The sequence below is a fragment of the Anolis carolinensis genome, chromosome 2 (assembly GCF_035594765.1).
Source record: "Anolis carolinensis isolate JA03-04 chromosome 2, rAnoCar3.1.pri, whole genome shotgun sequence".
In the NCBI taxonomy this organism is placed as follows: Eukaryota; Metazoa; Chordata; class Lepidosauria; order Squamata; family Dactyloidae; genus Anolis; species Anolis carolinensis.
In genome coordinates, this window is record NC_085842.1 from 253,332,045 (window position 1) to 253,348,339 (window position 16,295).

Here is a 16,295-nt window from a genome sequence, read left to right on the forward strand (position 1 = left end):
ATTTCCTGTCCACTGAAATGTAGTAAGATTTCTCACTTAGGGATTTGGTAGATTGGGAGGTGGGATGTCAAAGAAAAAGAAGCACACTCATCCAGTGAATTAAACTTCTAGGCTTTTTTCGTGTCAGGAGCAACTTGAGAAACTGCAAGTCACTTCTGGTGTCAGAGAATTGGCCGTCTACAAGGATGTTGCCCAGGGGACGCCCGGATGTTTAATGTTTTACCATTCTTGCGGGAAGCTTCTCTCATGTCACCGTATGGGGAGCTGGAGCTCCCCGGATTCGAACCACCAACCTGTCAGTCAGCAGTCCTGCCAGCCCAAGGGTTTAACCCATTGCGTCACTAGGGGCTCCCCTTCTAGGCTTAAAAGTTGTTATAAATGCTTTCAATTAATTCTTCCAAGCCTACTTGGAAATGCAATCATTTTGAAACATTTGTAATAGTGTTAGCCTGAAAGAGAAATTGTCATAGAGCAAAAACTTATTGATATATTCAGTTTGACCTAGAAAATACCTGTAGGTAAGGATCAAACAATGGCACTGAGGATTTTAATGAAACCAAGTCATCACATTTTCTCAGTGAAATTTGCCAACGTGGATGAAGTTTAGCCAATCCTTTTAAAAGAGCCATCTTCTAAATTGCTTATTTTGGAAGATCTTCAGATAGCTAAAAAGTGGTGGAAAAGAAGTGTTATTTGGGAAGTCTAAGCATGAAAATTTAGGAGAGTTTGGAAAGCTTTATGTCTTTTCAGGTTTTCTTGGAAACTCAAATAAGCATAAATCATGCCCTCCTTCAACTTGAAGTGTGGCATATTAGGTTAATTGAATGTGGCAAGAGGATTTTTCTGTAAATTGAGCACTGTAATTGATGTAAACCTTGCCTCCTTTCCTCAACCCTGTATAGTGTTGAAATTTGTAACAAGGATTTGTTGGATTTGTAACTGTGTCTATTTTAATACAATTGTTTTGGTTCCTGTCTGATGATGTTGTTTTATTTGTTTACTATGTTTAAGTTGTTGTATGATGTTTTGACAATTGACGATTTTTGTACACTTGTTGGAAACCGCCCTGAGTCTTCTCAAGGAAATAGAGCAGTATATAAATAAAAGTTTATTATTATTATTATTATTATTATTATTATTATTATTATTAATTTATAAATTTGTTTTGATGGAAACATGAATGTGTCTGAAACTAATGTGATAGTACATACTTGAGACAAGATGCCTAGCATTGTGGGGACTTTTGTCAGCTTTTTGCAGATTATATATTATAATTTATTTTAAAAAGGTATGTGATTCATTTGCCATATATTTAATTGCAATATACAAATAATTCTTGGAGGAGACTTACTACCAATTTGTCTAAACACAATAATAATAATAATAATAATAATAATAATAATAATAATAATAATAATAATAACAACAACAACAAATCCAGCATGTCTATCTTGTTTGCTGTGTCATACAATAAAATAATAATAATTATAATAACAACAACTTTATTTTTAAATGCCGTCTTCATCTCCCCAAGGGGACTCAGAGCGGCTCACATAGGGACAAACCCAACCATCAAACATCATAAAAACAGTTTAAAACATCATGATTAAAACAGAACAATCAACTATAGTTTAAAACAGTTTAAAATTATCAAACCGTAAGGCATAAAACAATCTTAATCAATCATCAGAGAGTGATAATATGCAGTTTGGGTTGTATTTTATGCCTTTATATATGCTTGAACTTCTTGTTTCTTCTGTTACTCTAAAGGGCTGGTGGACTAGGACTCAATTTTGTTGGTGCTAATATTGTTATATTGTTTGACCCAACTTGGAATCCAGCTAATGATCTACAAGCCATTGACAGGTACAACTCAATTGCTAAAGAATTGTTTAATATGGTAGATACAATGTTTTTCAATTTTTGACTCTGGGAGCATTTGTTTTGCAGAGCATACAGGATTGGCCAATGCAGAGATGTGAAAGTTTTTAGACTTATATCTTTGGGAACTGTGGAGGAGATGATGTACTTGCGGCAGGTTTACAAACAGGTAACATTTTCACTATGTTTACATTTACATTGGGTGTTTTTAAAATTCAAATTACTAAACTTCTCAACTAATTGTCTGTATATTGATGAAACCTGACTTACTACAGCATTTTCTGGATTGATAGCAGGAATAATCTGGACACCCTTAGGTTCTCTCATGTGCCAGCTGACTTAGCAGGAGTCTATCGTTCTTTTCAGTTAGATCAGTTGATACTCTTTATTGCTCAGTGGTTTTTTATTTTTTGTTTATTTAATTTGATCTATTTGATTTTATAAATTTAATAATTTATTGTATTAACCAAAGATATAAAAATATACAAAACATAATAAAATGATACTATAGGTAAAGGTAAAGGTTTTCCCCTGACATTAAGTCTAGTCATGGCTGACTCTGGGAGTTAATGCTTATCTCCATTTCTTGTCTTGCCTTTCCTTCTTCTTAAATGAGAAGTACTGTACTTCTAAAACAGTCAACTGCAGTTACCATCTGCAAAAGTTAAAACAAAATGCCAAAAGCTGTATCTTGAAATTGTATCTTGCTCCATTAATAACAAATTGTAGTCGTAATCAGTTCTCAGTGTAGTTTTTGCACATATTAAACTAATCTGAAGTGATTGTGATTGTTTGAGGATTCTTTCTTTGGCAGTCCAGTGGAATAAAGACTTTTCTGCCATTGTATCATGGTGCTAATGGTGAAGCATAAGCTCTTTGTGGGGTTTATTTAATGACCTTACATCTTGTCTGGGTGAAACATAACACATTACAAATGGGAATGACTTTTCATTTCTTCCTGTTTAGAAGAAAAATATGAGAAAAGTGCTTGGAGGACAAGGGGGGGCATGGAAAATTGGGTAGACCATCCAAAGTTGCTCACCTCTGCAATAAGATCTCATATAGTGTTAAGAGGGATGTGCAATTAATTGTTGCATTGTATCTCCCACATCCAAAGGAATCACCCCGTAGGGGTCCAGTCAGTCAGGAAAATGGTGTAGTGGTTTGAGCCTTGGACTGTAACTCTGGAGACTAGGGCTCAAACCCCTGCTTAATCATGAAAATTCATTGGGTGATCTTGAGCAAGCACACTCTTGGCCCCAGAGGAAGGCAAAGACTCTCCAAAAAATCTTGCCAAAAACCCCCATGATACGGAAACCATCAGCAGGAAATGACTTGAAGCCACTAAAAACACTTGTTTAAGTCATGAAGTCTGGAGGTGAGGGGTCAAGAAGGTAAAAGATAGAATAATCCCTTCCAAAAGCTTTATCTGATGTGCTGTTTAATGCCAGAGGGCTTGATTTGAGTATTGGCTAACAGTTCCAAAATGAAGCATTTGATTATTACATAAAGCGGTGATGGCTTGGGAAGAAGAAAAATTGTCCCCACCACCACCTAAATTCCTACAAATTACAAGGTGAAAGTGTTTTTTATCTCATTGCACATATCCACTCTCCCCTCGCCTACCATTTTTAGCCCCCCCCCCGCCTCAGAATACCTACTATAAACTATTTTGAGTTTAAACACATTGATTGCTTCTATAATCCTATAAATATGGTGTTTCTCCCAATTTAATGAGCACTGTAGAATTCCTTCCCTGTATACTTGAAAGGCCAAGGTCCTCATCCTTTTATACAGGTACATGCAACATTGATTTACTATAACAATCAAAGAAGCAGTTACATCTGGATCATAATGATATAAAAGTATCTGCAGTTCACTTTACTCCACATTCATTGAACATTGCCTAAAATGCATATGTGTATGTAGGTCAGTGCGCTTTATTTATTTATTTATTTATTTATTTCAATTATTTATACCGCCCTTCTCACCCGAGGGGACTCAGGGCGACTTACAAGTGACAATTGATGTCGTTACACTGATATACAATGAACTAAAACGTTAAAACAGTTAAAACAGTCATAAAATACAATATGCAAAGTTTAAAACAATGCAAAGTGCTTATCCCATTCATCCACCAGACCAACACATGCTTATTCTTCAAATGCCTGCGTACATAGCCAGGTCTTCAGTTTTTTTGGCTTTTAAAAGACAAACCAAATATTAAAATGAGAGTTTCTCTTAGTACAGAACTGGTTTGCGTGTTATCAAATTGAGTTCTGTTGTATCTTTCTGTCAAGTAACTGTGCACTGGTTTGCAGCCTTATTGTACAGATGTGCTCAATATTAGAATTTATATCAGGCTTTTAAATTCATGAAAAATTGAAGAACAGTTGGGAACCCCCAGAAGTCTTAAAGAGCTATGTTGGAGGTTTATTGATAATAATCTGGCTATGTATTACATGTGACCACAAACTTAACGTTCTTATATTTGGACTGTGGATTTTGGCCACAGTCCTACCTAAAGCTGGGCTCTAGAACTGTTTGTACAGACATACGCCACACAAGCATTAGGTCTGTTTTGCCATCTATGTCAGAGGTAGGCAATGTATGACTCAACTGACATCCCTACACTTTTATATGCAAACTCTGCACTTCTAGCCCGATCTTCCTTAATCCATTTTGAATTTGAAACATGTTGATCATGGGGAAACTCTAGATAGTTGCTGTTCAGGTCAAGGGAAAACCTTAGAAGTCCAAATACAGCTTATTTCCTTTCCCTGCTCCACCTTTATTAAATTCTCATTCTATCTTTGAAAATGGGAGCTGTTAGGAGGTGTCTGATTTATTTCATCATTTCCAGATTCTAACTATCAATAATTCTGGATTTATGTTTAACAACAACAAATTCTTATTTATTAATAAATGAAAACTTGTGTTGTAAATAGTATATCTGTTGTAGGCTGCGAATACTGGTGCTAAATTTTATATGTTATACAGGAGACTTCAGACCACATTTTCTTTCCTTTCCAGTAAAATGACTCTACAATGGCAGCATCTGCCAGGGTAAATAAAACATAATATTCTCCTGTGTGGGGATTTAGGTCTGCTTTAAATCTAGGTATATATTGTAAATGCCAGGAAATTCTGACCCATTGTTGCAGAAACATACTTCTGAAATCTTTTGTGTCATTCTCTCTTTTAGCAATTGCATTGTGTAGTGGTTGGAAGTGAAAATGCCAAGCGATATTTTGAGGCAGTGCAAGGATCAAAAGAACACCAAGGCGAACTTTTTGGTATCCATAATCTTTTCAGGTTTCAGGACCATGGATCTTGTCTTACAAAAGAGATTCTGGAGGTTTGGTGTTTATTCCTTTGTCATTTCATATATCTTTGTATTGATTCATTATGACTTACTGTGTAGATGAAGAAATACAAATTCTAAAATGTAAACAGATTTTCACAATTGCAAAAATAGAGCCCTGTCCATAGGCATCATAAGGCTAATGGGCTAAATTCAACAGTTTGTTCCAGCGAAAGTAGACTCATTAAATTAGCAAAACTTCTATAAGTATTACTTTAGCAACACTTGTGTAAGTCTGTTCAATTCAGTGGGCCTACTCTAGAGAGATTAACATTTGGATTTAGCACAATCTAATTTGCTTACTGAACAAGAGGAGCCCCCAGATGGCGTAGTGGACTAAGTGACTTGAAGGTTGGGTTGCTGACCTGAAAGCTGCCAGGTTCGAATCCCACCTGGGGAGAGTGTGGATGAGCTCCCTCTATCAGCTCCAGCTCCACGCGGGAAAATGAGAGAAGCCACCCACAAGGATGGTAAAAACATCAAAACATCCGGGCGTCCCCTGGGCAACGTCCTTGCAGACGGCCAATTCTCTCACTCCAGAAGCAACTTCGGTTGCTCCTGACACGGAAAAAAAAAAAAACCAAAAAAAAAACCAAGAGAGGTTCAGTCTAATTACTACTATATTTATCATATATTTAAGATGTTTATAATATACACACACACACCCTTCTTCTAATAAGCAATCAGAAATGTAAGGTGTCCAAGCTGTTTGCCTGAATGTAATTGTACCAATAACAGTGTGACCCACCAAGAAATGTTGTAGTGTTCTGTTCTCTGGTTCAGTAGTCAGTCAGCCCTTTTCAAGACTGTTTCTACACTCTTACCTGTTTTGATACCTGAGATTGTTATCTGCAGTCCCAAGTGTCTGTCTCCACAATCATCACACACTCACCAGGCTCAGGCAGCCAGTGAAAGCGGGTTGGTAATTCCACCATCTCCTCCCTGCTCCCTGTTTTGCTTCAGAACTGAAGACATGCCCTTCCATCTTCAAAGTTGTGCTGTGTCATCACTGAGAGCAACAGAGCTAAGGAAAGCCTCCAGCAATGGCAAGAAGGCTGTGTCATTGTTTTTTTGTTGTTGTTGTTGTTGTTGGGGGGGAGGGCAAAACGAGGAATAGGGAGTGGAGTTGGCACTCACCATGTCTAAACTGTATCAGCACAGTGGGTATGTCTGACCTCCCCCACCCACCCACCCAATAGTGAGGTGTAGTTTTGTCCCTGTGAGTGGTTGCAAAATGTGGCACGAACTGACATTTTTAATTGGGCTGTATAGAAGCGCTCTTAGAGACAATTTCTACTTCTGTTAACTCTGAGATTAGGAAACAAGACATTGCCCTTTATCAATTTTTATTGTTTGTGTACCTTCCTCGGTATTCTTTACTTTGAGTGTATGTGGTTTTCTAGAGTTTCAGACAGAAGAATTCTCAGTGTTTGTTCAAGTCGCCAGAGATTGAACTGGGACCTTTTGCCCATAAGGAAGGCATGTGTCACAGAACTGCAGCCTCTACTTGCCTCTTCCCCAAATCTGCTTGATTCTTCTCTTTTCTGAGTGGATGGAAGTTGGGGTTTTTTTTTTTTGCAGGGGTCAGGGTAGGTGTTGGCTATATAATGACCAGTACTATATGAAAGAGTTCATCCTCATGATATAATGCATGGCTGTACAGAAACATTACAGCCAGATTTAACTTTTATGCAATTACATTGATGTTTTATAGAGAGAGGGAAAAGTGGAAGCTGGAGTCATGACAGCTACTACATGGTTAGAAGAAGAACCCCAGTCATGCGGAAACCAAATGGTAAATTAGCTAGTTGTCTTTCTGCCATTGCATGCCATAAAACTTCTAATTTAATGTTTTCTGTTCACAGGATTCATAAAATTTCCAAAGTAGGGATAAAGTCAGAGCTTTAAATCAGAGAAATTCATAAGGGTTTGGTCTATCAGTGGCTATCAGTGCATATATACCATAGATAGATGCTATAATATCTTACTACACTAAACATTGTATTGAAATTCCTGGGAGTATATATGGGATGATTTGTGGGCTTCCATAAGCAATTGGTTGAACACTGTATGACCTAAACGCTGTATTGGATTGACTTTTGGATTAATCTAACATAGCTATAAGTTTTATGACTAAATGTTTACATGGCACATAATTTTTAAAAATAAAATGTAAAACCTATTGGAAGAGACCAGGAGCAAATAACACAGGATACCAGCACTGTATGGGGTTAGAAGTGTGCCAGGGTTCAGTTTGTTGTTGTTTTTGAATTGTTTACATCACACACAGCTCCCCTTTTCTAGTTTGATATTTTGTTTTGTTTTGCACTTTTCATCGGGAATCTTGTTGGTGCGTGTAACCTTGCATTATGCACATGTATGTCTAACACAGCTGGCTCTGTGTTAACTCAGTTTGGGAGAATCCCACTGCAACTGTAGGAGATCCAAGAAACAATCATTCTTTGGGAGTAAGTGCTGCCCCGCCATTTCCCCCTCTCCCCACTCTCCTCCTCTCCATCCAGTTAATTAATTAATTAATTAATAATGTTTATATTTTGCCATTCTCACCCTAAAGGGGACTCAAAGTGAAGCACAACATATATACAGTAAGCATTCCATGCCGGGACATAAAATAACTATAAACAAACACAAACATTAAAATCAGTTATATCTACTTTAAAGTCAGCTGTTTAAACCGACTCAAGACACCATGCTGGCTCTGGTCAGCAGAATAGGTTTCCTATTATTTCCTCATTGCACTGCCTCAAAGGCTTGGTCCCACAGCCAGATCGTTACCATCTTTCTGAAGGACAGGAGGAAGGGAACTGATCTAATCTCACCAGGAAGGGAGTTCCATAGCTTGGGGGGGGGGGGGAATAACTCAAAACGCCCTCTCTTTTGTCCCTGCCAAACGCGCCTGTGATGGTGGCGGGACTGAGTGCAGCACCTCCACAGACAATCTTAGTCGTTGCGGTGGTTCGTAAAGGGAGATGTGTTCAGATGTAGCATCTAAATGGATGTAGCAGTGCCCCAGGTATGTTTGGGTAGGGGAAGGAACTGCCTTTGCTGAGCGTTACACTCTCTAATCCCTTATGTTATGCTTTGGTATTTGAATCTGGCAATTAATACACACACACACACACACAAACTATTTGAGGTAGACTAGAATTTTATGTCATAGTCGATTATACCATATATGGTATAAAAACAACAGTATTTATAGCAACTTTTACAAGTAACTGTAAAATATATGTATAGAAAAAAAAGGGTAGCACCCATGATGTATGTATAGCTGTCTATAGCCTTTAGATAATTGCAAAGCTATTTGTTTTCCCATTTCCCATTCTGTTGATTTACTATTTTGTATGACCTCTTTTTTCACATTATTTCAGCATGGTCATGAAGATCAAGAGACTGTCAGTTCTAAGGAATCACTGGAAAAGGAAGGGCTTGATTGTAGCAGTGACTTCAGTGATGAGGAATCTGTGCAAAATTGTAAGGTGAAAGGAGAAAGAAACAGACTGTCTAATGCGAAGAACACCAAAACTCTTCAGGGGCAACTTACTTTAATGCAATGTGGGTTCCCTAAACTTCTGGAAAAGAGAAGCCAAACAGCTGAGGAGGACAGTTCCAGTGATGAAAATGTTGATGGCCAATTTATGAAAAAGAGATCCAAATGTATCTCCTTAAGTAGTAGTTCCCTGAAAAGTGAAGGCTATTGTAATATTTCACAGTACCAGACAACCACTCCGCCACCATACAGAATGACAAAACAAGAGGAATGTATTGAAAATGTGTATTGTGATCCTCCTGCTCCATCACACGTTAAAGACGAAAACCCTGTTGAAAAAAATGATAAAGATCGGTATATCTCAAATCAGGTTGGGATAGTTCAAGAGACTGAAGCCAGTTCATCTGAAAATGAAGATGTTGTTAAAAGCTATAAAGGCACAAATGTAAAGCGTGAATGTTTACATACTGAAAAAAGCCCCAAACTTACACCTCTCCAAAAACATTTGATTTCCGAGCAGCGTAGTAGAGGTGCCTCGACTTTCAGTAAAATAAAATCCTTTAAAACCATTCCAAAGACCAAGACTGTGAAAGAAGCAAGTGACATTAGTGATGAGTCTGATGATATCGAGATGCCAAAAACAAGAGTGCATAAATTCAACACCAGTGTGAAAAAAAGCCGATTCCATAACAAGAAGCACAACAACCCTTCCAGAATAACTTTGTATAGTAGCAAATTAAGCACAGAGCAAAGTAGTGCTGAATCTCAAAATATAGAAGAGTTTTCATCATCTGAAGACAATTCTGTATTTGGGAAGGCTGATGTTAATAAACAAAAGCTAAAAGGTGATAAGTGTCAAATTCAGTTTAAGTCTGGATTATCAAAATATTCCCATCATCCCTCTGTGCTGCTGAGAAAACGAAGTAATTCAGATAGGTTACAGACCCCTTTGAGCAAAGAAGCAACTCCTAACCAAAGACGAGGAGAGGGATCATTGGACAAACTTCTTGGTAATTTTATATATATTTTTATAAATAATAAAAGTCCAAAAGATGTGGGGTGTTTATATATATATAAAGACTTTGTGGTGTATAATATGCATTTTAAGCCAATTACAGATTTTGGCAGGCATCCTGTTGTTTAGCCCCTATTACAGTATACCCATTAATTCAGTTGTTTTTCAATGATTCATTGTATTTACTCTGGTTGAAATTGATAATGTAGGTGTCAATTGATTTAGACATGCATTTTTATCATATATGCTACCATATATATACACGTAGGACATGAACACCCATGAAGATCCATGGATTTTGAGATCTGTGGGATCATGGAACCAAACCTGAGTGGATACCAGGGGCCCACAATATAAGACCAGTGGTTTGGTTCTGTGACACTCACCCTTCTATTTTTATATATTATAATAATCCAACCTTACTCTCTAGCAGTCCATTTAGATGTTAGTCAATGAAGCAGATGTGTTCTTGGGAATTACTTCTTTAACAAAAAGCTTGTTACACAGGAAGAACAGAGATAGGTTCCTCCACCACAAAACATGAGAAGTTCAACATATTAGAACAAATTTTGTGTTCAGAACTAATAATATGAACATGTAAAATGACACAATCAGGTCAGGTAAGCCTTGGATAGATAAACAAAAATATTTTAAAGAGATGATTTGAAAGCTTCTTCCAAAATGCATCTTGGGATGAGTTCTAATTTCCCTAGCTCCCATGTTTCTTATAATTACCATTTTGGTGACCAAACTTAGATCTTGGCCTTTTTTTTTTTAACATGCTGGGTGGAAATCCAGTGATAGTGCTTTCCTTTTCTCTCTCTATCTTGCTAGAGGCAGCTGCTGTTTACCTTGTCTTTTACAAGGACCCACAGCTACAGTAGGATTGGCTTGAGCAGTACTTGTTTCCCAACTTTTTCTTGTTGAAGAAAAGTTCATCTTCCTTAAAACTGTTATAACTTTCCACTTGTAGGTTTGCTCAGATATGCCTGGATGAATGAATGGCAATTAAAAAATTAAAACTTTGGATTGTGTGATTTAAATTTTAATTTAATATCTATAAGTCAATCATATACAGTTGTTAAACACACAAACTTTGTGTTTCACACTCTAATTAACTAGATGATGTTGCTGAGGTCTCATACATTCATTCGAACCAGAATGTTGTTGGCGCAAGCAAAGCTGAAAATCAGATGAGTCGGTGGGCAGTGCGAGATGTATTTGAACTACAGCAATTTTCTCAACTCCCTGCAAATGTAGCAGTGTGGAGAGCCAAGGTAAAGAAGAGTTGAGAAATGTTTTCTATTACTGTTGTTATTTTTTAACCTCAATGTTTTCCTTGTTTTTAAACCCAAGGTTTCCTTTATTGGCCACCATGAGTGATCAAAGGCCTCACTTCTTGGTGGAGGCACCTCCAACAGCGTCCTACAAAGCCAGTGCTGCTATTTATGTACCAAAGAAGTCAGGACTTGGGCAGATTGTCATGTTTTGAAAGATAGTTATTTTAACTGGAAAATGCTTATCTGTCAGGCATGCCAAAGATGTGTATGTAAACTGATATGCCTTTGTTTGCTTTTGTTAAAAAAAAAACGGAATTTGAAAGAAGAACAGAAACATGTCCATGCATTATGGACATTTTTGTGAGATAATTCCAGGGCCTGGAAATAACGGTGTAGATGTACTTAGTTACCTTGGGCAGGTAACAAGAGTGCAATCAAATCATATTTCAAAAGAAACAAATCAAAAGAAAGTTACAGTACTTTATTGATATAGCAATTATTTCTAGTTTCTTTCAAAAGTTATGTTAAAGTCATTTAAAATGCTTTTAGAGGCATTTTATATTTTTATGGTAATAATAAAAACTTTTGTTGCTGCTCTTATAGCAGTCCTATCAATGTGTAAGACCTTTTAGTGTAATGCCTTCAGTCTTTCATTCATACCTTGTTTTTCTAGATCAGAGGTGGGAATCATGACTTCTAAGACAATTTTTGCATTCCCCATTATTTCTCCTAACTAAACTGATAGCTGTCGCTTTTAACAGGATCTGTATTGTAAATAGTTTTTTTAAAATAGTTATATTCCCTTAGTAGTTCAGATGTTCCTAAACATTCCGTTGACACATCTGTGAACTAAAGAAGTGAAGCCTTTATTTTCAGAAGGAAGTATTATAAAAAACATTTAGCTGGACAATTGTTTCTCCTGGAGGAAAAATAAAGTGATGGGAAAATTGTCACCTAATTTCTTTGTGGCAGCCTGCTTTAAGAGCTTGCTGCCCTCCTATTTATAGTCGCTATGTAGGGTTGCCATGAGGAGAGTTCTTGTGCATTAATAGCTGCAATGAAGATATGAAAGAAAATATTTTTCCAGTGTATAAATTTGTTGTTAATACTTTATGTAAATCTCAGTGATTCTGTGACATTATCAATAGGATCAGTCACTCAAAAAGTTTAGTAGTAGCAGTCTGCGGAAATGGTGCTTTGCTCCTTCCCCACAACAATGTGCCAATATTTGAATATTCAGCTTCTCCTAGGGTCCATCAATTTTTTAATGTCAATTAAGAAGGAAAAGTGTTGAATCACTGTACTTACAGTATTAGATTTACAATTCCACTGTCAGTGTTGAAAGACATTGAACATCTTTATTCTGCTATGAAATAATAGCAACAATAATAACTTTCTTACCCACCTCTCTTTGTGGCTTGAGTGGGTTACAACATAGCTAAAACACATAATTATTATATAAAACACATATAATAAAACATAAAATGGAACAGATAATGATGATTATAATAAAACATAAAATGGAACGGATAATGATGATGATGTTTATAAGGTGTCATCCTGAGATGTGGAGAAGGGAGAGATAGATGGCTGTATATTCCAGGAAATTGAAAGATCCTACTGGAGTTCTTTCCGTCCATTTTCCACATGCTGATGCTTCATTTGGAGCAAATAATTCATCCCTCTCGATATTGTTGGGCTGCTGGCCCAAGCGTCCCTAACCAGCAAGCTAAGGATGAGGGATGCTGGGAGTAGCAGTCTAGCAGTATCTAGGAAGCCACATGACTCCCATCCCTGGTTTAGAAGAACCAAGGCTCAGGTCACCTAGTGGTTTTAGGTTCTGGCTTAAAGGTTCAGTTCAGATGTTCAGCTCTCCATTCAGTCATTACCATAGTTGTGAGGCAGCTTTCTGGTTGGAGAAGAACCTGCCAGCTATATGAGGAGCAGTGGCTCATGCTGGGATGCCTGGCTGTCCTTCCTGAATAAAATTACTTCTCTCCTGCAGATCAGAAAGTACTGCTGCTGTAAACCTGTCACAGATTTTTTTTTGTTTTGGACAAAGAAAGATAGCTTCTTATTTTCTACTTTTAAAAAATGACAAATAGGAGCTGAAACCTTGAATACCTTGCCTTGCATATGGGAAGGCTGCTGAAAAATATTTAAATCTACTGCACTACAGTAAAATATCCTGAATGTTTATGAATGAGCAGAGTGAAGACTGTTATATAGCATATGTTCTGTATTTCAAAAAGTAGAGTGGACAGTGAGAAACTGGTACCATTTTTGGAATCAGCAGGACAAATACACCCAGAAACATGTCTAACATTTGAGGCACCAAAATATGTGTTGGCTAGGGTTATAAGGTGACCTTCCCTGTTCAAAAGTATGTGCAGTTATGGAACACTAGAATATTTGGTTGACCAAATATAGTCCATAATACATTTGATAATCCTCTTCACGTGAAGTTGAGGATTGTTTCTGAGCCCAAGGATGGTCAGCTCTTGTATATACTAATTTATTTTTATATTTATGAATGTAAAGTAATGGTGAAGAAGATGCTGTGTTTCAAAATGCAAATTGTGTGGAGAGGCAAAAAACAAAGTGTTCAGTGAGAGTTAAATATAACGAGATGAATCCAGACCCAGTGAAATTTGGATTTATTAAAATTTGTGGGACTGAACATTAGTCTTGGCAGATGTCAGATTTGAATGGATCTGCTCTGGATCAAACCCAGTATTCCTTTCTGATTGGAATGTTTAGCCTAAAATGGCCACTAAAGATTTGCTAACCTTGTAATACTATTTTGAGTACATTAAAGTTGTACTGACTGAAACCATCAAACAGTGATTGATCTTAATAGGGGGTGTGCAAGATTTATTTCTTTTAATGTTCTGTTGCTTTAAGAGTAGCCTGCATCCTTTCAGGGAGGAAAAAAACTTCTAAACATTAAAGTAATTTCAGTCTTCTGGAGCCGGTCAACATCCTCTTCTACTGTTTCCAATCTATTTTGGATGTCTGGATTCCTTCATTAATTCCCTAATTAATTTCTGTGTTAATTGGCAAAAACAACTTCTGTGAAACAGCCTAAATGAGAATTCAGATTTACAAGGGTATGAGATGGCCTTGTTTAGCTCCTTTTGGGGGCTGGTGTTTTTGAATGCTATGCATAAAGAGATCCCCTTTTAAACACAAATACACATACTCAACCAAGTAAACTTCGGGACTAGAAAGGAAACGTTAGTTCACCCAATAATTATATTAACAGGGACAGGATATATTTAGGGAGTTTGAAGAAGTTGTATTATGCATTAGAGTTAATTTGCTGTTTTAATATGTGGAAATATATTGGTCACAAAACTTATACTGTACCTTTTGGTTATGTGAAGCCTCTTTTTTCATTCAACTGCTTGTTTTCAACTTAAGTTTACTTAAAGTTTTACTGAAAAGAAATATACAAAGACGGGCATTGAACTGAGGATTAATCCCTATGGCAACCGAAATGTGGTGACTGAAAAGGGGGAGGATGTATTCTCCCCTCCGCTTCCTGCCAGCTGTCATATTCAACCTTTGCGGCGTGAATCCAGTCCAAAATATAGACTGTGACCAGCTCTAAGAAACTATATCTGTATTTTTATAAATTGGTACAAGTATCGCACTATAAAAGAAGACTTAATCCCCTGAATTGGATGACAGACACTTGGCACTCCTGACAGTGTTTGACAGAGCAATAACAGGATGCTTTGTAGTAAAACCTGGATTAATGGTAAACCCCTCTTTATGTTATTGCAGTGTGGTGTAAAGGAGAGGACTAAGCATTCTGTCAGTCGAGGGAAAAAAACATGCCCTCCCTATGCCCAGTTCAGGTTTAAGTGCTCTGTGGTGGAATACTGTAAATACAAAAGGAGAGTTATTAAGAACTTCTCTTTGTGGAACTTGCATTTTGTATTACATAGACATTTTTCATAGGTTGTGCAAACAAAGAGATTGATTTCCGCTGTAGTAGATGTTGAGTGCAGGGCATTTGTTTAGATTTTAGATTCAGGAGGACAGCAGACCTGGGAGCAGGAGACACAGGATGGGGAGCAAAATCCTACCTTTTCCTCAGCATATCCCATCTTTTCTCCAGTATGGGACCCAGAATGGTTTTTTGAAGAAGTTAAAAGCAAATGCAGTTAAACCAATAGATAGTACAGTTATTTAAAGCAATTAAAGAAGACAGTTTGAAAAAAAGGTACCAAACCCTATGCATCTTCCTCTGTTATTGCTGTTTCAGCACCAGCATCAAAATTATTTATTTGTTACTTGCCTCACCTTGTGACTTGAGGCAGGGTACAACATGGTTAAAACAGACTGATAAAACACTATTGAAATGCATATACAAAATACACACAAGACCAACTAATAAAATGCAGGTTAAAATGCATAATATCTGTTAACCAGTGTGAATCCTTAATGGTACATTAATTCTGTTGCTTTATTATTATTATTATTATTATTATTATTATTATTATTATTATTATTGCTTACAGATGCACCGATGGCTATACTTGATATAGATGTTATTCTGAAGTTACTTTAACATAATTATAGGTGCTTTGGCTTCAATGAACAATGCTAAAAGGGTTCAGATTTACATTGGTGATGAATATTGCTGTTATACATATAAATGTGATATATGTACAAATTTATTCCGCAGCCTGAGAACAGAAAAATCTGGTTCACTTAGGCTGTCACATTGCAGGTCTCTTGGTTCACAGCAGAAGCTGATGAAATACAGAGACTGGTTGGCATTTTGGCAGAAGTTTTAGCCCTCTCCTGTCTACCATGGAAGGTAATGGAATCTGATAAAAATGGCTTCTGTCTATACCCTGTTTCCCCTAAAATAAGACATCCCCAGAAAATAAGACCTAGTAGAAGTTTTGCTGAATTGCTAAATATAAGGCCTCCCCTGAAAGTAAGACCTAGCAAAGTTTTTGTTTGGAAGCATGCCTGCTGAACAGAACACCAGAGCATGCAGGATCGGTAAATGTACGTACCATAGAGTGTTGTACATGGAAATAATGGTAGTAACAAGAAATTCTTGATAGGATACACATTTTGTCTGGTTATGCTGGTTTGTGATGACAACTACTGCACAGTATATAATAAATGTTCATTTTTTTTTGTTCAACAATAAATGTAAATTCTTCTTCATGGAAAAATAAGACATCCCCTGAAAATAAGACCTAGCACATCTTTGGGAGC

General features: G+C 36.9%; 1 protein-coding gene across 6 annotated transcripts in view; it reads left to right on the plus strand.

The window, feature by feature from the left end:
* Nucleotides 1-16,295, plus strand: part of ercc6l2 (ERCC excision repair 6 like 2) — a 94,086-nt gene that overhangs the window by 62,475 nt on the left and 15,316 nt on the right. For 4 of the 6 annotated variants that reach the window (XM_062972084.1, XM_062972085.1, XM_062972087.1 and 1 more), the window contains 7 exons: nt 1,771-1,866; nt 1,951-2,050; nt 5,087-5,239; nt 6,960-7,040; nt 8,638-9,766; nt 10,894-11,048; nt 15,793-15,882. In XM_062972084.1, the coding sequence (XP_062828154.1) occupies nt 1,771-1,866; nt 1,951-2,050; nt 5,087-5,239; nt 6,960-7,040; nt 8,638-9,766; nt 10,894-11,048; nt 15,793-15,882 (1,804 nt within the window). Of the gene's footprint in view, nt 1-1,770; nt 1,867-1,950; nt 2,051-5,086; nt 5,240-6,959; nt 7,041-8,637; nt 9,767-10,893; nt 11,049-15,747; nt 15,883-16,295 lie in introns of those variants that run through there. The other 2 variants (XM_016990991.2, XM_008103213.3) reach the window with 2 other exon arrangements.